The sequence below is a fragment of the Thalassophryne amazonica genome, chromosome 7 (genome assembly GCF_902500255.1).
Source record: "Thalassophryne amazonica chromosome 7, fThaAma1.1, whole genome shotgun sequence".
NCBI classification, from domain to species: domain Eukaryota; kingdom Metazoa; phylum Chordata; class Actinopteri; order Batrachoidiformes; family Batrachoididae; genus Thalassophryne; species Thalassophryne amazonica.
The window spans coordinates 52,663,083-52,685,440 of NC_047109.1; the positions used below are offsets into that span (position 1 = coordinate 52,663,083).

A 22,358-nucleotide genomic window follows, 5' to 3' on the forward strand; every position below is an offset into this window, starting at 1 on the left:
TTTTCCATCAGAATTTTTTCAGAAACTGTTAGAGACTGGCAGCTGGAAACCATTCGAAAAATGTATCTGGCTTTCGGTGAAAATTTTACGGGCTTCACAGAGAATAAGGACTGTTACTACAGCTTTAAGGACGGCTTTAAGGACGCTCGGCACGCCTCGCTCCGTGCCGCAATCGAGAGCCACAAACCACTGGATCATTTCTAAACGGATGGCTCTGTGGAGCCGGGACCATTGTGTGCACTTTCTCTGGTTATCACAAGAGCTGGACATCAACCATTTTCTGGCAGATTTCACTTTTAACAAGAGATTTTGTCATGGAAAGCTGAGCTGAGGCTTCACGCGTCACGACTGATTTGCTGATGGAGCGAGACAAAGGAAAACCTCCGTTTTGGTCTCACAGGACGGCTTTGAGATGGCGTTCAGACAGCTGTCGGTGGTTTTTCCATCGAGTGATTATCCGAGAAATTGTGGATGTGCCAGAACATGTCCCGTGAGGCTTCATCACGGCGTTGCTTTGCACCATGCGGCACCGCCGCGACGCGCGGAATTCCTCCGCACGTCTGTCTCAATGTGCCGAAAAAGTGCTGATGTCCACGTCTTTTCACAATTCCTGTGCTAGTCAGACGACGTCCCGGATAAAACACAGTGTCCAGTTTGGAAATGAGTTTGTCATGGAAAGAGGAGCGGAGGCGGACCATATGGTTTTTGGAAAAAATAATAAGGTCGGATACTTTTCTAATAGACCTCATATTATATATATATATATATATATATATATATATGTGTGTGTGTGTGTGTGTGTGTGTGTATGGAGAGAGAGAGAGAGAGAGAGAGAGAGAGAGAGAGAGAGAGAGAGAGAGAGAGAGAGTTCACGTTCCTCTTGCTCCACCTGATAATTCCACAAAGTATGATAAAACATGAAACTGTATGGTCAGCATCACAGTTTTGACAACACAAAAATGTTTATGTTACAATATGCACCAGTCATAATGGTGCAGCATCTGTGTATTCACAGACGACAGAATATACATGCTTATGTCAGAAGACGCAGAAATTGCAACAGTCAGGAGGTTCCTTCAGTCTGGATCCACTGTAACAGCTTTGCACAACACATAAGTGGAAACAAAAATAGTCTCATTCATCCATGTATTCAGCGTGCGCACACACATACAAATGTGATATGGCACAGCATAGTTATCGTCCCATTTAACTAGAATTCTAAATAGCATAGTAAAAATACACTAAAAGAAAAGGCGGGATGGAGGTCAGATTCTAAGGCATCAAAAGGTTTAGCCAGCGACCACGGCGCTATAGATATATAAACTCATAGAGTCCAACTTTAATCTTCAGACTTCACTGTGGCTCCACTGAAAGAATGAGCAGCAATGTAATTAAATGATGTGGAGAACACATTGGTAAATTCAAGCCTTTTCCCCCCATTAAATTGGGGTTTTGGGCCACTGAAATGAGTGTCTGTCTCTCAGGAAGTACAACAGAATTTCCAGGAGAGCGTGATGTTGATTTCCCATGAACTAGTCATCCACAAACATAAGCATAAATTGAAGAAACGCTCCAGGCCACTGAGAAGTAAATCTTCATACAGCATGCACTTACAGGATTCTCTCACTGAAGCAGTGACGCAGTGAAGCATGATTAGCAGTCTCTCTGCATAGAAGTCATTTTTCTGATCAAACCTTGTTCAGTTTGGCAGCAAGGTTGGCTGGTTCTTTTGCTGGGACTTCAGCTGCTGGTTCACCAGGAGCCCTGCCTACAGCTGTGGACGGATATGGAGGTGACTGTAGACCAGCCTCAGTGCCGATATTGACTGTGATGTTGGTGTACAAGGGCAGGTATTCCCGTGAGATTACTTCAAACTCCACAGTGTTCATCCCATCCAGCTTCCATGTCTGACGTGTCTTGGCCAGCATGTTGAACCTTGACAGAAGTTTAAACAGTAAAGTGAATACAGAGTCTGCACACATTTACATACTCAACAAAAATAAAAATGTGATACTTTTTTTTTTTAAGACAAACCCTTTTGTTTTCCTCATAAATGTGTTAAAATTTGCGAGAGTGAGTGCTTCAATTTTGGCGAGACAGTCCATCCACCTGGTATGTCTGTCACATCAAGATGCTGACTGAACAGCATGATTATTGCACAGATGTGCGGTGGGCTGGTAACAATAAAAAGACACTCTAAAATGTGCAGCTCATCATGACAAGACAAACAAAAACTGCTACTGTGAGTGGGAAGAACTCTACCTTATTCATGAAAGTAGCTGATTTTGCTGGAACCTGTAATTGGTCTAAAAGTTAATCTATGGGGCCGAGGACTTCCGGTTGGTAAATGAATGGAGTAGACGTGTGGTGAACTTGCTCCGGCTGTTTTTTACCTTTTCATATTCTTCTGCCTTTATACTATTTTAATTTTGTGCCGCTTTTGTCAGTAACAACATTTTTCATCATTAGAACTGGTTAAAGTTGACTACAATGCCAACTGGGGGGCAAAACCTGCCGACAAAGAGGGTGTTAGCGCAGCCGGTCCAGGCCTCACGCTTGACGCCATCACTGAGTTACTGGAGGAACACCGCCAGAAGTTATCTAATAACTTCATGGAATCTTTCAGTATAATTAATTCCAAACTAGATCAAATTAAAATATCTGTGGATGACCATGACCAACGAATTTCTTCACTCAAGCTCGCCTCTGACGACCTGAGCCAGCGAGTTTTGGATCTGGAAAATGCCTGTTCCTCCCTCCAAGATGAAAATGCTAAGCTAAAAGCTAAAGTGGTTGATTTGGAGAACCGTAGCCGCCGCCAGACATACGCATCCTTGGGTTAGCCGAAGCCACGGAGAGTGGTCGTCCGACTGAGTTTTTCTCTGAACTACTTCAGAAGATCTATGGAGAGGAAACTTTATCATCGCCACCTGAGATAGACCGAGAACATCGGTCATTAGCTCCTAAGCCAGCTGCTGGAAAGCAGCCGCGACCTGTTATTCTTCGTCTACACCGTTACCAGACTAAGGAGCTTCTCATCAGGGAAGCACGGCGCAGGGGCAACTTTGTTTACAACGGCCAAGAGATCCGAGTCGTGGAGGATTACAGCGCGGAAACTGCGAGTCAATGAGCACGGTACAGGGATATGATGGCGGAGCTGTACAGGCTGGGACGGAAACCAGCTTTGCTGTTCCCAGCTCATCTTCGTATAACGCTGCCAAGCAGAGCCAAAAAGTGGCTCAACAGTGTTGATGAAGCACAAAAACATATCGACGAGAATTCTGCATTGCCAGGCCCGTCTGGTTCTACGTGAGTGCTGTGTGAACTTTTGACTGGGGCCTCGATTGTTTTTAGTGAGGTGTCCTTTCCAACCAACGCCAGTTTCGGTGATGTTCTTCTTCTCGTGTTGTTTTGTGGCGGCTGGCAGGCTTCTTCCAGATGTGCATTACCGCCACCTACTGAATAGGAGTGTGGATAATCTTTTCTTTCTTCTTCTCGGATTGTTCTGTGGCGGTTGGCAGGTACCTTCCAGATGTGCATTATCGGCACCTACTGAATAGGAGTATGGATCATCTTCTGCTTCTTCTCGTTTTTTGTTTTTTTTCTCCCAGTACAAGCACTTTAATGCTGTGTCAGAGGCAGTTATTTCAGTGATTCTCACCCATAGGGAATTCTCAATCTCAGTCATAACAGTTTCTGTTTGTCAGCAGTTTCTGTTAAAAGGACATGAAAGGATTTCACAGAACTCTTGGGTTTGTTAATAAAGAACTAGTTAGATTTTGCTGCAGATCTGTATCTTGCCCTTAGCCTTTGATGAGTGATCCTTTCAAAAGGAAGGCGAAAAATCAGTATTAAGGATAATCAGAGATATCAAGGCAAGCATTTAGGTGATGTTACTGTTACACTCCCACTTTTCCACTCTCACTTTTACTTTTGTTTTCATAGCACATTTGGATGGATATAATGTTTTTGATGCTATGAGATGTTTGTGTGCAGTTAGTGCTTATTGTCAATATCAATGCACTCCAGTCCAGCTACTTTTTTTTTTTTTCCTCCCTATGTTTTGGTTATATCGATCGTTTTTTGCAAGATGATCCTGGAATATAAATATAATATGCTTCTGTTTGTATGTGCCTGACATGAGTCGTGCTTCCCTCTTTTTTTTATTGAGGTGCTATTGTTTTTCTTTGTTTTTTGAAGGCTGGAGCACTTTTGTCGGTTTACTTGTTAAATTTTTTTTTTTTTTTGTAACTTGGAAGTCGAGGTTTGAGAAGTTTTTTTTTTATGGAGCTTGCTGCTGTTCGGGTTAGCAGCTGTTTTGGGGGGGGGGGTGGGGGGAAGGAGGGATTTGTCACTTCCAGTATCTTTTCGCTAATTACTAGAATAGAGTGCTGGTCACTCAGTTCACTGTCCCACTCACCAGGTCTTTGCTATCGGTCTTGGTTACCTTTCTTTAATTGTGTAATATGACTAATAATCTTAATCTAATGAGCTGGAATGTTAAAGGCTTAAACCATCCTGTCAAAAGAAAGAAGGTTTTCTCCCATCTCAAACACCTTAGGACCGAGATAGCCTTTTTGCAAAAGACCCATGTTCGTAGCTCAGATTCCAGTCGATTACTGTCACATTGGTCAGGTCAGGGCTTTCACTCGTGTTTTGAGGCTAGGGCTCGAGGGGTTTCAATACTTATTATTCATTCATTTAAACTTCATAACGTAATCTCTGACAAATACGGACGGTATGTTATTGTTTTAGGTAAACTATACAATACGTTGGTGGCTCTGGTAAATGTGTATGCCCCAAATTCGGACGATGCAGATTTTTTCAAACGGTTGTTTTCTCTACTGCCGGATTTAACTACTTATAGTCTTATCTTGGGGGGGATTTTAACTGTTGGTTGGATCCTGTCTTGGACAGGTCCTCTCTTAATCCCAGCACAGCCAGTACGACAGCCAATCTTATTTGCAATTTCCTTTCTGAGTTTGGTGTTGGTGATATTTGGCGTTTATTGCATCCTACTAACAGGGAATACTCATTCTTCTCACAGATCCATCACTCATACACTAGAATCGATTATTTTTTTGTAGATAGTCAACTTCTCTCATTGGTTCACTCTTGTGAATACCAGCCAATTGCGATCTCCGATCATGCTCCTCTCACATTATCTATGTCTTTTTCTGGTCTTACTTCTGGAAACAGACAGTGGCGATTTAATTCCACACTTTTATCTGACACAAATTTCATAAAGTTTGTTGAAAAAGAAATAGCCTTTTTCATTGATACGAATGCCACTCCAGAAATGTCTTATCTTATTGTGTGGGATGCACTTCAAGCCTATCTGCACGGACAAATCATTTCCTACAGCGCTCGGATGAAACGTGAAGCAAATAAAGAACGGAATGAGCTAATTCACCAAATTGGGCTTATTGATAGGCAATATGTTCAAAATAAATGCCCAGATCTACACAAGCAACGAGCAGAGCTAAAGACCAGATTTGATTTGCTCTCTACACACATACTGAACGACTCCTTATGAGAAATAAAGCCACTTTCTACAACCCCTGGCAAAAATTATGGAATCACCGGCCTCGGAGGATGTTCATTCAGTTGTTTAATTTTGTAGAAAAAAAAGCAGATCACAGACATGACACAAAACTAAAGTCATTTCAAATGGCAACTTTCTGGCTTTAAGAAACACTAAGAAATCAAGAAAAAAAGATTGTGGCAGTCAGTAACGGTTACTTTTTTAGACCAAGCAGAGGGAAAAAATATGGAATCACTCAATTCTGAGGAAAAAATTATGGAATCACCCTGTAAATTTTCATCCCCAAAACTAACACCTGCATCATATCAGATCTGCTCGTTAGTCTGCATCTAAAAAGGAGTGAACACACCTTGGAGAGCTGTTGCACCAAGTGGACTGACATGAATCATGTCTCCAACACGAGAGATGTCAATTGAAACAAAGGAGAGGATTATCAAACTCTTAAAAGAGAGTAAATCATCATGCAATGTTGCAAAAGATGTTGGTTGTTCACAGTCAGCTGTGTCTAAACTCTGGACCAAATACAAACAACATGGGAAGGTTGTTAAAGGCAAACATACTGGTAGACCAAGGAAGACATCAAAGCATCAAGACAGAAAACTTAAAGCAATATGTCTCAAAAATCGAAAAATGTACAACAAAACAAATGAGGAACGAATGGGAGGAAACTGGAGTCAACGTCTGTGACCGAACTGTAAGAAACCGCCTAAAGGAAATGGGATTTACATACAGAAAAGCTATACAAAAGGCATCATTAACACCTAAACAGAAAAAAACAAGGTTACAATGGGCTAAGGAAAGGCAATTGTGGACTGTGGATGACTGGATAAAAGTCATATTCAGTGATGAATCTCGAATCTGCATTGGGCAAGGTGATGATGCTGGAACTTTTGTTTGGTGCCGTTCCAATGAGATTTATAAAGATGACTGCCTGAAGAGAACATGTAAATTTCCACAGTCATTGATGATATGGGGCTGCATGTCAGGTAAAGGCACTGGGGAGATGGCTGTCATTACATCATCAATAAATAAAAGTTTATGTTGATATTTTGGACAATTGAAAGGATCTTTGGGGATGATGAAATCATTTTTCAAGATGATAATGCATCTTGCCATAGAGCAAAAACATTCCTTGCAAAAAGACACATAGGGTCAATGTCATGGCATAGGGTCAATGTCAATGACCAGATCTGATTTGATGCAGGTGTTAATTTGGGGGATGAAAATTTACAGGGTGATTCCATAATTTTTTCCTCAGAATTGAGTGATTCCATATTTTTTTCCTCTGCTTGGTCTAAAAAAGTAACCGTTACTGACTGCCACAATCTTTTTTTCTTGATTTCTTATAGTGTTTCTTAAAGCCAGAAAGTTGCCATTTGAAATGACTTTAGTTTTGTGTCATGTCTGTGATCTGCTTTTTTTCTACAAAATTAAACAACTGAATGAACATCCTCTGAGGCCGGTGATTCCATAATTTTTGCCAGGGGTTGTATACATATGGTGACAAGATGGACAAATTATTGGCAAACCAACTTAAAGGCTTCAGAGCAAAACAGGCCATTTCTGAAATACAACTGGACTCTGGTCAAATGACAACTGATCCTTTGAAAATTAATGTCACCTTCAGGAACTTTTATACTAAACTCTACACTTCTGAGACAAATACAGACCCCAACGTAATTTCTGATTTTCTCAACGGTCTCGATATCCCAACTTTTTCTGCAGAATCTATGAACCAGCTAGAAGGTTCTATAACACAGGAAGAAATTGCTAAGGCCATCATGTCAATGCAATCAAACAAGTGTCCCGGTCCAGATGGTTTCCCGATAGAATTTTTAAAGAAATTTTCCTCGGTCCTCTCACCGCTGCTTCAGTTAGTCTTTGCCGAGTCTAGTAAACTACATCACTTACCTCAAACTTTCACTCAGGCCTGTATTATGTTAATTGCAAAGAAAGACAAGGACCCAACTAACTGTGCATCATACAGGCCAATCTCACTTCTGAACACGGATGCCAAAGTCTTGGCCCGTAGGTTGGATACAGTTCTCCCTACTGTCATATCTGGTGACCAGACTGGCTTCATTAAAAGCCGGCAGGCATATTTTAACATTAGGCGACTCTTTGATATTATTTACTCTGCTCCTGAAGTTAGGCCTGAATGTGTGATTGCTGTTGACTCAGAAAAAGCATTTGACCGGATTGAATGGCCTTACCTATTTGCTGTGCTGGAGAGATTTGGCTTGGGTCCTGCTTTTAGGCTATGGATTAAATTACTTTATTCCGAACCCCGGGCAGTTATCCGTTCAAACTTACAAATATCCAACCCTTTCAACTTGTTCCGTGGAACACGCCAGGGATGCCCCTTGAGCCCTTTGCTTTTCAATTTAGTGATAGAGCCTCTTGCTATAGCTCTTTGTAGCAGTACGGACATATGTGGGGTTTGAAGAGGAGGTGTGGAGCACAGGGTCTCCCTATATGCGGATGATCTCCTGCTGTACATCTCTAATCCAAATGAATCCCTTCCAAAGTGTTCAGCGCTGCTTAATCATTTTGGTAGCTTTTCGGGCTATAAGTTGAATATTAGTAAGAGTGTGCTTTTTCCTATTAATGAAGCAGCACGAGCCCTAGATTTGACCAATCTCAGTTTTAAAGTTGAATGCACCAAATTTACCTATCTTGGAGTCACAGTCACTAGAAAGTTTAAAGATTTATTTAAAGAAAACTTTGCTGATCTATTAAGGATCAAACAAATACTATCACAGTGGTCTCCCTTGTCAATATCTTTAATTGGACGGGTAAACTCTATTAAAATGGTTATTTTGCCCAAATTGTTATACCTTTTTCAAACGTTGCCAATTTTTATCCCTGCCTCATTTTTCCAGCAGCTGGATTCTATTATCTCCTAATATATATGGCAGGGTAAACAACCTTGACTAAATAAAATACACCTTCAAAAAACTAAGCTACAAGGAGGCCTCGCTTTGCCAAATTTTTGTTTTTATTACTGGGCGTCTAACCTGAGAAATCTCTTACATTGGTGCTTTTATTATGACCAACCAGCCTGCCCTAATTGGGTTACGCTGGAGATATGTCCATGTAATAATATCTTCCCTTTAGCTGTCGTCAACTCTGCTTTGCCTCCATGTTCCTCTTTTATTGCATCTTTCAAAAAGCCTGTCGTTAAACACTCACTAAAGATATAGGCTCAGTTTAGAAAGCAATTTGGTCTGTGTAGTTTCTCGGTTTGGAGCCCTATTGCTGCTAATAATTTTTTTAAGCCATCCATCATGGATTCAGGCTTCCAACGTTGGCATCGAAATGGTATCATACGTTTCAGGGATCTATTGATGGATGGGACTGTAGCATCATTTGCTCAGATTAAAGAGAAATTCAATCTTTTAAACTCTGACTTCTTTCATTATCTTCAGGCATGGCACTTTCTCACTTCCCAATTGCCTAATTTTACATCTACCAAAGAGACCGAAACAATGGACAGAATTATGTCATTAAACCCGTCAAAGAAAGGTCTCATTTCTAGGCTATATAATTTAATGCTGGATCTAAAAACCCCATTACAAGATAAATCCAAGATGGCTTGGGAAAAAGATATTGACCTTCCCATATCTAACGATGCATGAGTCTCTGCTCTAGGGCTGGTTAGCTCATCCTCGCTTTGTACACGGCACCAGTTGATCCAGTTTAAGGTGGTACATCGGGCCCATTTCTCAAGAGCTAAGCTGGCTTCTATGTACCCGATGGTCAGCCCATTATGTATCAGATATAATCTTGCAGAGGCCTCGCTTAGCCATATGTTCTTTTCATGCGTTAGTTTGAGTAATTTTTGGAAGGAAATATTTGAAACATTATCTCATGTATTTAACACCAAACTGAAACCTAACCCCCTAGCAGCTATTTTTGGGGTACTTGAGGACAAATTACATTTAAGTAAGGTTAAAAAACACTATCGCCTTCTCTTTACTCATAGCATGACATACAATCCTACTCAGATGGAAAGATGCCTCCCCCCCATCTCACTTACAGTGGTTGCAAGATATAATGTCTTGTTTGAAACTTGAAAAAATTAGGTATTCGCTCAGTCTCCGGATACTTTCGATAAAATATGGGGTCCTTTTTTGAGAACATTTCCAGCTCTCTAGCAGCTTTGACTTGTAGGGATGGACGATACTTGGGATATTACACAAGGCAGGTCCTATGGTGGAGGGATGGTACAGTACTGGAAGTGATAGGTTGGAATTTGGAGTAGGGGTTGATTTGTTTTGTTTGTTTGTCTGTTTGTATATATATATATATATATATATATATATATATATATATATATATATATAAATCAGTTGATATAGATCTGTTTGGGCAACTTTTTATTTTGGTTTGACAAATTTATTTTGTATTACGCTTGTGTGCCCTGTTCTGTTCTGTTTTGTACGTGTAATTTCAATAAAATATATTTTGAGTAAAAAAAGTTAATATATATATATATATATATATGCATGTGTATATTTCTTTCTAGTCTATACTGCACACCAGTCGCGAACACCAATCCAAAAAGTGCAGACAAGTACTACACCGCCGTCGGATTTTAACTTGACAGAACGACTTGAGGTAGGGACTTTTGAGAGAGAATTTAGGCATACGGAGTGCTCATTCAGGCAGTCCTAGTGAAACACATCACTCCTGTAATTCATTCAGACATCCTACTCTCCAGATATGGCTCTCTCTGATTTTTGGCCGTTCAAAATGACACTAAAAAAGAGACACAATCTGAGCCATGAGAAGACTTTGTGCGCAATGTGTTGGCCCAGTCAGACACCATTCCAAAGAGGACTTCCTGAAATGCTTTGGTTAATGGCAGAACTACTGGGAGAAGTTTGTGTGAGACAGTAGGGAGTCTGAGGAATCACATGAGTGTTGTGTTTGTCCAGAAAAGCTTGAATCAGCAGAGCAGAATGACTTCTGTGCAAGAAGGTGACTCGTGAATGAAGCCACCAAGATGACAAAACAAGCCTGAAAGTGTTATTAGCTTCTGTGGCTGCAATTGGAGAAATTGTGGATCATGCAAGTTTTGTATTTGCAACACCAGTTAACCGTGATGGGCCTGTTACTTTTAAAAACTCATTTGTTGTTGTAGTTACTTCTTACTTCTCCCAAAAAGTAACTGAGTTACAGCATTACAAATGTAATTAGTTACTAGGGAAAGTAACTATTGCGTTACTTTTTTAAACAGTTTAAATATGTCAATGAATATGGATTCCCCCTCCCCCCTTTTATAGAACCTTAAATTTAACTATATGTTCAATTATCTATCTATAAAGAAAGGAAAGGCCAGTTGAGTGCGCCGTATGTGGCTCGCATATCTCTCTTACCCTCAGCTGAACAATCAATGGGTCCCACAATTTACCCAGACTGACTGCAAATGAGTAAATTAAGACTTATTTAATTGGTTTTGTTGTGGCATTCTGTAAATGCCGAAATGCACTCCATCATACCCCTGTGTCATACACCTTCAAACACAGCCTCATACGACCATCCATGAAAAATCGACTTAAGCTCACAATTTTCTATAGGAATACAAACTTCCTACAGGCACTGCACTAGTTTATAATAAAACTGAATGTTAAATGTGTTTAATGAATTAAATGGACACTTAATAAAATAAATCAACAACCATTGTACACCAATTTGTACTATTTTAATATTGCTGTGGGACAACTTACCTTTTTAATGTTAAAAATACATCAATGACTTTGGATTCCTGCCCCCCCCTTTAATGGACTTTAAATTCAACTGTATGTTAGATTATTTATAATAAAACGGATTAAATATGTTTAATGAATAAAATATACACTTAACATATTAATTTATTAACAGTAAACATTGTACACTAATCTATACTATTTTAACATTCCTGATGGACAATGTGAGACAAGACACCCATCAAATTTAATATATCATTGTAGATATAATCATTACTATGGCTAGAGAGTAAAACAATCAAACACAATAGATATTTAGATAGATAAGCAGCTGTAAATGAATGAATACTTATTGAACCTCAACGGGCCACAACTGGCCATCAAATAAGTCTAAAATTAAATTATGCTCATTCAGATGTACATTCCTGCCTTTTGTATTACTGAGGGGAAAGTAATGTCAGTATATTCCAGTTGAAAAACATTAAAGCTGCGTGTGTCTGTGTGTGAAGTCCTGCCAACCTCTGCCTCTGGTTGGCTTACCATGGAATTTTACTATTCCTTAGCCAATCATCATCACTTATGCAATCGTCTCACTGCTGGAGGTGTCACTCTACATTTATGGTGTAGAGCCTGAATATTTTACCTCACAGACTTCAGATGTCTGAATTTCTCAGCCACACAGATTTCCGACACACGGATCTACAGAAACCAAATGCAACAAGCAGTTTGTTGTACCTCTTTGGATTCACATCATTGCCTTTGTCCAGCTTGTGTTTAATCATCTTGTAACGGCCCACCTTCAGCGATGGACGAGTGATGTACATCCCAGCCAGAGACACTCTGAGAGATTGAGAAATAAAGTTTACGCTTATCAGGTAAATACAGTTTGGAGATTTAAAAGAATCACTGTTACTGCAACAGAGACTTCCCAAGTGGACAAGCACGCACCTGATGCCAATATCATCATCCTCACCACCCCAGCCCCAGTAATTATTGGGAAAGCCATTCATTTTCAGGTAGTGCAGTGGTGTCAGAGCAGACACTCCTCCAAAGTACATCTTGTACGGAAGCCTGGAAAAATTGAATAAACCAAATAAATATAGATGCATACAACACGCAATATTCAGTTTGCAAGGAGTTGAACTCTGGATGTACTTGTAGCCAAACTTGTCCATGGCGATGGCTGAATGCTTGGGGTTGGAGTCGCAGACATATGTGTTGCGGTCGTCCTCAGGAATGAGGTCCACATCATGAAAGAACAGACAGTCCCAGTCTTCCTCCCTCATTGCCTCTCGGAAACCCACATTCATCAGCTTTGCTCGATTAAAAGTGTAATTTCCAGCCTGTGAAGTCAACACAGATCTTCATTGGCAAAACACACTGCATCACAACACAGTAAGTCAGACTGCTGCTTGAAAATTTAACATCCACGAACCCGAGACAAGATCTCAGTTGTATTATGTGCATTTAAACATGAGTATTTTATGCAAACTTGTAAACATGTTACAATGATAACACTATGTAACAAATTTTTATTTTTGTTTTCTTCCTGGGTACACAGTGTGTTTTCCTAACCTGTTATGCCTTAAATAAATTGAAAATAGCTGTTATTCCACAGAAACTTTGCTTCTGTGATCAGGACAATGATATTTTGAAATTTGTCTGTTTTCAAGAATATTCTCGATTCACCTTCACTACTACTGAGTAGTCTTCTAGAATATTCTTTAACTGCTAGAACTGTCCAGAATTTTCTAGAAGTTTCCAGATTTATCTAGAAATTTCAAGAAACTTTTAGAACTTTCTAGAACGTTAAAAAAATAAAATCAAAGTTTGTGCTGAATGTAGTCATTTTTCCATAGACTTTAGACATAAGCAGTTGAAATATAACACTTAGAAGCCAGGAACAAAAATTGTGTTACATAGTGTATTATAAAACCCCTCAGAACCGCCTTGGATGCGTCCCACAATATTGCAGGGTTCATCATTACCATCATCATTATTATTCAAATATGTTTTCCAACTCATTCTTTACCTTCTGTTTAAATACAGTGTTATTTAGCATACTCACATTAAATCTCCATGATGTTATTTTATGGTTACAAAACAAAAATTGTATTACATATTACATAGTGTAATTAATCACTTCCCATCTTTTGTTGCATTTGGATTTCAACCAGTAATTTATATACATTTAATTTTTGGTACTCAACACAACACAAACTTTATTTCTAAAGCACATTTAAAACAACTGCGGTCAACCAAAGTGCTGTACAAAAAAGAAAAATGGGCACCAAGTTACGCTCAATCATAAGTAAACAAATAAGTTAAAAATAACATTAAAATTGCAACAGACAATAAAATTAATAAAAAAAAGATTAAAAAATAGAATAAAGAATAAAAAATAGAGATGCAATTGCTCATTTCAGAAACACCAGAGAAAAGAAGTAGGTTTTTAAAGAGGACTTAAAGGTCTCTAGGGTGAGGGACGATCTAATATTGAAGGGGAGACTATTCCAGAGCCTGGGGGCAGCCATCACATAGGCCATGTCACCTCTAGTCTTTAAACTGATTCAACAGCAGTTGGTCAGAAGACCTTAAAGATCTGGTTGTGGTGTAACAAAACAGAAGCTCAGAGAGGTAAACGGGGCCAGGCCATTAAGGGCTTTAAAAACAATTAAAAGAAGTTTAAAATCAACAGGATAACAGACCGGGAGCCAGTGAAGAGAGGCCAATACCGGCATCATGTGGTCGCACTTTTTCTTTCCTGGTACAAATATACTGCATTGACATAGTGCTTCCACTGCTGCTCATCACTTAACAACAAACAAAAAAAAACAAACAGCTATTCCCATGTTAATATCATACATCAAAGATAAAAACAAATAATGCACAGTAAGCTAGAACATTAATTTTGAGGTACTCAGCAGAACCAGGAAGCAGCAACATTAAACATGTTGACTGTGCAAACAAATCCAGATCAAGGGGTGGAAAAGGTTTAAGTAGTGGGGAGTAAACATGAATAAACTCTCAGACACAACTAAGGAGATTAAACTCTAAGCCACTTGAACAAGCAATCTCAGCCGCCAACAATCAGTGACTGTGCACTAGAGGGCGAGCTTCCTCTAAAATGCAGTGGCAACAAGTTTACAGCAACTCACTGCAGTTACATTTTTCACAAATACATGAGGTTATAGCTTAAGTAGCCTACAACAACAACAACAACAACTATTACTGTGTTGTTTTAACTTGATGTAACATTTTTAAAACAATTTGTAAAATGTGACCTAAGAATTATTCACACTTCAGTCACCTGATGAATAACATAAATTCCATAGCTGAGCTGTTGCCGCTGAAGAAAAGGATGTAGATAATAGAGCAGGAATTTGAGGTGGTGTTCTCTGTGTCTGTGTGGAATGACGATGGCGGTCCGGTGCCTCGCCTCACAGTCAGGTGGCCTGTAACGGCCCCCACGTATCACCAGCGGATTTTTCCTCTGAACCTCTGCTAGAGTGAGTCCTGATGGAAAGCTGACATGGATCGGTCCACCTGTAAACAGAAATATCTTGCTGTCATCACACCCCATGGTGGATTACTCAGGCATCCCCAAACTTAATAACAACATGGCCCACTTTGAAATCTGAGAATCTTCTGCAAACCAGCCGAACATTTAATCACAGTTTCGATTTCACACCTGAAAAGTATTTCCATTCTTCTTCTTTTGGCTGCTCCCATTAGGGGTCACCACACCAGCTCATCAGTCTGTACTCGACTGTAAATATCTTGGATGTAAGTGGCGATGTAATTGTCATTTATTTTAATATATGAATAGTGAGAAGGGGATGGGAATCTAAAAGTGTTTACTTCTACCTACTCCTTTTCAAGCATTGTCTCTTGGTTGACTGACAGGGTTTTCTATATGTTATCAATATATATTATCAAATATTAATGTCTTCACTTTGATGTACTCTGTGATCATGTCTTTGATTCTGTTCTCTATTTTTCATATATATACATATATGCATGTGTGAAAGTTCATGTACCATTATTCCTTTAAATAATTACTTAGTGTCAAATGCAATCATATACACTGAACGGCTCAAGTGATCATTAAAAATGTCAAACGAGAAAGTGAGCAGATGATCTCTGACCAGTCAATGTGCAGACTGTTTTGCTAGGGTCATGTTTTTGCTAAGCGCAGATGTGTACCTTTAATTAATGGTTCAGCCTTGAGGAAGAGCATTGTAACCGGAACGCCAGTTCAGGGCTGGACATTATTATGGGAAGCTTAGGAGACTGAGGGCTCAAAGCCATAACAGTTTTCATATCAATGTGAGACCAGACTTTGTGTCTTTCCATTGTTTTGTTATATTGTCACTCCTATATGCTGTATGTAACAATATTCAATAAAAAGGAGAAGCAAATGGGCGGTGCCTTCAGGACAGACGACAGTTCTTGCTGGAGCTCCTCGTTTGACCTCTCCTGATCAGGAAAAAGAAATTCAGTGTCTTCTGCGTGATCATTTTCTGTGTGTAAACTTGGTTGTTCTTTCCAGGTCCAACTCCGAACAACTCTGACATTTTGGTACTTCGACAGCCGGGTGCCAACAGACCGGAAATTCGTTGGCCCATGACGGAGAACGCCCATGGAAGACCGCGGCCACGGGAACCAGTTCCTGCAGACCCTTTTCCGGGGGATGGGTCTCCTCCCTAACGGGTCGACGCTTAAGGCATACGGACTTCAGCGGTGGTGACAGAGTGTGATCACGGGTGAGACTGTTTTTCTTTACGTGCACGTGTGTGCGTGTGGCTGTGAGTCACTGCGAGAAAAAACCCTGTAATGTCTTTCTTGGTTCGTCTCTTGGCTTAAACACTAAGGTGTGAAGCAAAAGCCTGGCTGTAAAGTGTTAAATTTTACTCTCAGAGAGAAAGAGAAAAGTCAGGTGGCACAGCGGATAAAGACCATCTGTTACGGAGCCGCGTGCGCGCACTGCATTTCCCGCTGTGTCAGACACCTGATGTGGCTGTTGGCTCCAGACTGAGCCGGCAGCAGTTACAATTGGCAATTAATAAAGCAAGAGACAACTAAAAGACCACTTTCTGGTCCCGAACAGCGCGTAAAAACTTTACAGTGTTAGGTCGGTGAAACCTTCGGTGGGCGAGCCGTAAAATTCCGATGTATTATATATATCATATAAATTCTGATATAAAAACCAGTTGGAGTAGAAGCGTGATAACAGCGGAGTTGTTCCTGAAGATTCCTCTCCCCTGACCCCTCCAATGACGCTGAGGGATGGGAAAGCTTTACCTCCTCCACTGCCCGCTCAGAAGCAAAAGCAGGAACCACAAATGCATCTTGGTGAGGCAGAAATGTGTCCCTTAACTGAGGTAGCAAATCCACGGACAGGCGCTGATGATGCCCCAACAACACTGGTGTACCGCACCTGGACTCAGAAGGATGTGAGAAAGGCATGCGAAAGCCTGACCCCCCCTGAGGAAGATGTAGAAGCCTTTCTCACTGATCTGAAGTTACTCAGTCGTATCATCTGAACGGGGTTGAAACACAACAGGTGTTAATGACAGTCCTGCAAAAACAATGGGCAGCAGTGAGGGGAGATTGGTCACCCGTGGATACAAACGATCCCCCTCAAATCTTAGCACCAAGTAGTACAGACCTGGACACGAGGGTGACCACTGTATGCAAAAGAATCAGAACCAAATTTAAGAAGAGAGCGGATTATTGTGAAATTGGGAAAGCAAAACAAAAAGATGGTGAGATGTTCGAAGATTACGTCATCAGGATGACAAAGGTGTTTAAGGCACATAGTGGACTGCAGGAAGACAATGATAAGGGACCATATAGACAACAACTGAAAAACGCACTGCATGCTAACTCCAGCACACCTATACATCAGTGGGTGAATAAGCATTATATCGGACTTGCCAGTGGAACATTGACAGATTACATTAATCATGCTATGCATGCTGAAAAAGTCACGCAGATGAAAAAGAAGACTGAGACTTCAGGGGACATAATGTTGTCTGGTGGGATACAGCCAGGAGAAGTGTTGTTTTCTGGACGAGGACAAGGGACTTTTAGGGGGAGGAGGAGAAGCCGATGGCAGCCAAGACGTGGTGGTTTTAGTGGATCCAGCCAGGATGGGGTGTGCTGGCGGTGTCATAAACCTGGTCATTTCGCACAAGACTGTCCATCGTCAGGTCCACGGGACTGCCTTCCCTCTTCATGGACGGCATGACTGACCGCCGACGTAAATACTGCTGACCTGGTCCAGCATGAGGGACATGAAACAATGGGGGAGGTGGACGATGTGGAGTGTAGTGTAGAGGACCTGTGCGCTTTGAGTGACAGTCTGCTTTCAGATGACCCTGCTAGACCTGTTGTGACCTTGAGGGTGAATGGAGTTGATACTGAATTTTTGTGTGACTCTGGAGCATGTGTAACTGCCTGTAGGGCTCGTGGGTTGGGTCTCAGAAGCGGGGGCCGTTATTTGGCTGTGAGAGTTGCTGATAGAGGGATTGTGCATGTGCCCATGTCACAACCTGTTACAATTCTTGACCCTAAAGGGGGTAAAGCCTGCAGAGTATTAGCTCTCATACACCCATCCTGTCCCTCTAATCTTTTGGGACGTGATGTTATGACAGTGTTGGGACTTAGCATCATTGCAACCCCAACAGGCCGCATGGTCATCAAAAGGCAGGATGAATTGAGAGCAGGAGATTTCTATGTGACAGAAGCCTTGGGAGACCCGCACTATTATTGGTCTTTTGATATATCTCCGGGACCGCCACTTTGCGTCCCAGAAACATTGTTGAAACAAGCCAGAGCACTTCCACATCCCAAATCCACTGAGTTTATGCCAAATGATGGCCTGCATGTAACCATGTATTATAAACAATCTCCTGGATTCGACCAACAACATGATGACAAATTACAAAATTGTTCGCCAGCCCTGTTGTCATTGTTGTATATGTTTTCTGATGGCCAGGGCATGGTTGAAGTGGGGGTGGGCATCCCCACTGACGCCATGGCATGTTACCATGGTTGTTCTGACCCCCACATCGCCATGGCAAAAACAGCAGATGCTCCATGGTCCAATGTAGGGTTGTTTGTGACTCGGTGTATGGTAGCAAGAGACTGGATCGAGACAAAATACGGAGAAGAATACAGTGCCGGACTGGACGCTTATCGATACAGACTAAATTGGGCTGCTCCAGCCCAAGTTGTGATCCACACACATTGAGAGATTACACAAAAATGAACCATGCACTTACTGTAAGAAAGTGACAACTTTGACCTAGCCACCATTCCCGAGTGTTTGTGGTCTCAGGGACCTGCTGAAATAGGACTGATTACAGGGATACAACCGATTCAGATATGGGCCAAAACTGAATACAGGCCCTGTATGCGACAGTATCCCTTAAAACCTGATGCTGTTGAAGGTATAAGGCCTGTAATTGAAGCCTTATTATCTGCTGGAGTGTTGATTGAATGTCCAGATTCACCTTGTAATACACCAATATTTCCAGTGAAAAAGGCACCTCCCTCCATGGGATGGAGAATGGTGCAAGATCTTCAAGCGTTTAATGCTGCTGTGATTCAAAGGGCCCCATGCCCTCCAGATCCGCATACGCTGTTTAACTCTTTGGATCCCCAAGCCAAATGGTTCTCAGTTGTGGATATAAGTAACGCATTTTTCTCTATCCCTGTTCATGAAGACAGTCGGTTTTGGTTTGCGTTCACATTTGAGGGAAAGAGATGCACATACACCAGATTGCCTCAGGGCTTTGCTGAGAGCCCTACTATCTTTTCACAAGCCATGGCGAGCAATCTGGCGAAATTCATTCCACCTAGTGGGAGTCAAATCTTGTTGTATGTGGATGATATTTTAGTCGCATCAGAGACAAAACAAGCCTGCACTCAGGACAGTTTAGCATTATTGACCTTTTTGGCACAGAACGGACATAAAGCTAGTAAGAACAAACTCCAATATTGCCAATCCCAAGTAAAGTATTTGGGACATAATCTCAGCGCAGGAGGCCGCACTGTTCTTGGAAATAGAAAAGCAATGATTTTGCAAACTCCTAAACCATTGACAAAGAAGCAGATGATGTCCTTTCTGGGCCTGGTCAATTACTGCAGGCAGTGGATACCAAATTTTGCTGAAATAACAGGACCTTTGTCAAACATGTTATATGGGGAGAATCTTCCCATGTCTGCCACTTTAACATGGACAGAACAAGCAGAGCAAGCGTTCTGTGATGTTAAAAAGGCTTTAGCTTCCAGCACGACACTGGCTCTGCCAGATTACACCATACCTTTTATTCAAATGGTTGATTGTAAGGGGGATTTTATGACATCAGTGCTCACACAGTAGTGTGGCGGTAGGCTGCGACCAGTGGCTTTTTATTCCACCAGGTTGGACCCTGTGGCTCGGGTTTTACCACCTTGTGTCCGTGCCATGGTCACCACCTCTTTGGCTGTACAAGCCTCTGCTGGGGTAGTGTTGTTTCATTCTTTGAAGTTGAAAGTGCCACATGCTGTGTCTGCACTCTTGTTACAGACAACCTTGTTATCTCAGCCACATCTTACTATGGAAAGATGTTCTGTTTTGAATCCAGCCACACTCCTCCCGGTTGAGGGTGAAGGCAAGCCACATAACTGTCTCGCTGATTCTGAGGAACTTCATAAACCCCACCCTGATTTGAGGGACGTCCCACTGCTGGATTCTGAACTTATTTTTGTTGATGGGTCTTGTAAGAAAAACCCAAATGGTACAAACGCTACAGGTTATGCTGTCTTTTCCACTAACAAAATTTTACTTGCACAATCATTACCCAACCATTTGTCGGCCCAGGCTGCAAAGCTTATAGCGCTGACAGAAGCCTGCAAATTAATGACAAGGAAAAGATTGACCATATACACTGACAGTCAATATGCATTCTCTATGGTCCATGTCTTCGCTCAATATTGGAAGAAATAGAGGGATGATTACATCATCTGGGAAACCTGTTTTACACAAAGATCTGCTGCTGTCATTGCTGAAAGCAGTCCAGCTTCCCACAGCTGTTGCCATCTGTAAATGTGCTGCTCATACCACCGGTCAGGACCCTGTCTCCTGTGGAAATCGGCTTGCAGACGAAACTGCCATGGCGGCAGCCCAGGGTGCGCTGGAGGTCCTGCTTTCCGCAACTGACAGCTTAGATCTACAGATTCTTAAAGATATGCAAAATCATGCTCCTGCATCAGAGAAAGCACTTTGGGGACGTCACAACGTCCACCAAACCGCCGATGGTGTATGTGCCTGATCCTCAAACAAACCAGTCCTACCCCGCGGCCTTTTCAAATGGGCAGCTGTTTTGAGTCATGGACCATGTCACACTTCTACGGCTGGAATGGTTGGACTGGTTAATGCTCATTTTGTGACATCTGCATTTCAGGCATATGCAAAGCATTACTGCAGAGCATGTTTAATCTGTGCGAAGCACAACTCGCAGGGTAATGAGAGACCAAAACGAGGGAAATTTCCAACCCCTCATTACCCGTTTCAAACGATCCATATGGATTTTATTGAACTGAACCAATGTGAATGGAAAAAATATTGCCTAGTATTGATTGATTGATTGATATAGCAAATGGGTAGAGGTGTTCCCTGTTAAACATGCAGATGCTCTAACAGCGGCAAAGATACTTTGTAGAGACATAATTCCAAGACATGGACTACCTGAAACAATGTACAGTGATAATGGTACTCATTTTGTAAATAAAATCATCCAACATTTGACAGAACATTTGAAAATAAATGCAAAAACACATTGTGCTTACCATCCTCAAAGTGCAGGTTAGTGGAAAGAACAAATGGGACAATTAAAAGTAAGCTCAGAAAATGTATGGAGGAAACAGGAAAAAACTGGGTTTATTGTTTAGATTTGGTGAAACTGTACATGCATATCAATCAATCAATCAATTTTTTTTTATATAGCGCCAAATCACAACAAACAGTTGCCCCAAGGCGCTTTATATTGTAAGGCAAGGCCATACAATAATTATGTAAAACCCCAACGGTCAAAACGACCCCCTGTGAGCAAGCACTTAGCTACAGTGGGAAGGAAAAACTCCCTTTTAACAGGAAGAAACCTCCAGCAGAACCAGGCTCAGGGAGGGGCAGTCTTCTGCTGGGACTGGTTGGGGCTGAGGGAGAGAACCAGGAAAAAGACATGCTGTGGAGGGGAGCAGAGATCGATCACTAATGATTAAATGCAGAGTGGTGCATACAGAGCAAAAAGAGAAAGAAACAGTGCATCATGGGAACCCCCCAGCAGTCTACGTCTATAGCAGCATAACTAAGGGATGGTTCAGGGTCACCTGATCCAGCCCTAACTATAAGCTTTAGCAAAAAGGAAAGTTTTAAGCCTAATCTTAAAAGTAGAGAGGGTGTCTGTCTCCCTGATCTGAATTGGAAGCTGGTTCCACAGGAGAGGAGCCTGAAAGCTGAAGGCTCTGCCTCCCATTCTACTCTTACAAACCCTAGGAACTACAAGTAAGCCTGCAGTCTGAGAGCGAAGCGCTCTATTGGGGTGATATGGTACTACGAGGTCCCTAAGATAAGATGGGACCTGATTATTCAAAACCTTATAAGTAAGAAGAAGAATTTTAAATTCTATTCTAGAATTAACAGGAAGCCAATGAAGAGAGGCCAATATGGGTGAGATATGCTCTCTCCTTCTAGTCCCCGTTAGTACTCTAGCTGTTATACTCTAGCATATAACACCTAGCTCAGAGACTGGCCTTACGCCATTCTAAATTTTGTATGGCAGGCCCTACAGAATACCAGATAGTGGGCCTGATAGTGAGGATGAGGAATTAGATGATTACATGAGACGAGTATTGTCCCATAAGAATGTTATACATTCTAACACGATACCAGACTCTCCTATTTCTGTGCAGGGCCCTGAGAGTCAGATCCAGATCGGCGACTGGGTGCTGATAAAGACTATTAAGAGAAAGAACGGTCATCTCTGAGGTGGGAAGGTCCATTCCAAGTGCTGCAAACCACCCCCACTGCCGTGAAAATTGCAGAGAGGTCA

The 22,358-nt window shown here is 41.5% G+C and overlaps 1 protein-coding gene across 1 annotated transcript in view; it reads right to left on the reverse strand.

Annotated features, from left to right (window-relative positions):
- Positions 1-1,191: 1,191 nt before the first annotated feature.
- The window catches only part of si:dkey-199f5.8 (beta-1,4-galactosyltransferase 3), a 49,121-nt gene continuing 27,954 nt past the window's right edge, over positions 1,192-22,358 (reverse strand). The window contains exons 2-6 of the mRNA XM_034174164.1: positions 14,567-14,802; positions 12,412-12,599; positions 12,205-12,327; positions 11,992-12,096; positions 1,192-1,935 (exon numbers count right to left, since the gene is read on the reverse strand). Coding sequence (XP_034030055.1) covers positions 1,689-1,935; positions 11,992-12,096; positions 12,205-12,327; positions 12,412-12,599; positions 14,567-14,802 — 899 coding nt within the window. The 3' untranslated portion in view covers positions 1,192-1,688. The remainder of the gene's footprint in view (positions 1,936-11,991; positions 12,097-12,204; positions 12,328-12,411; positions 12,600-14,566; positions 14,803-22,358) is intronic.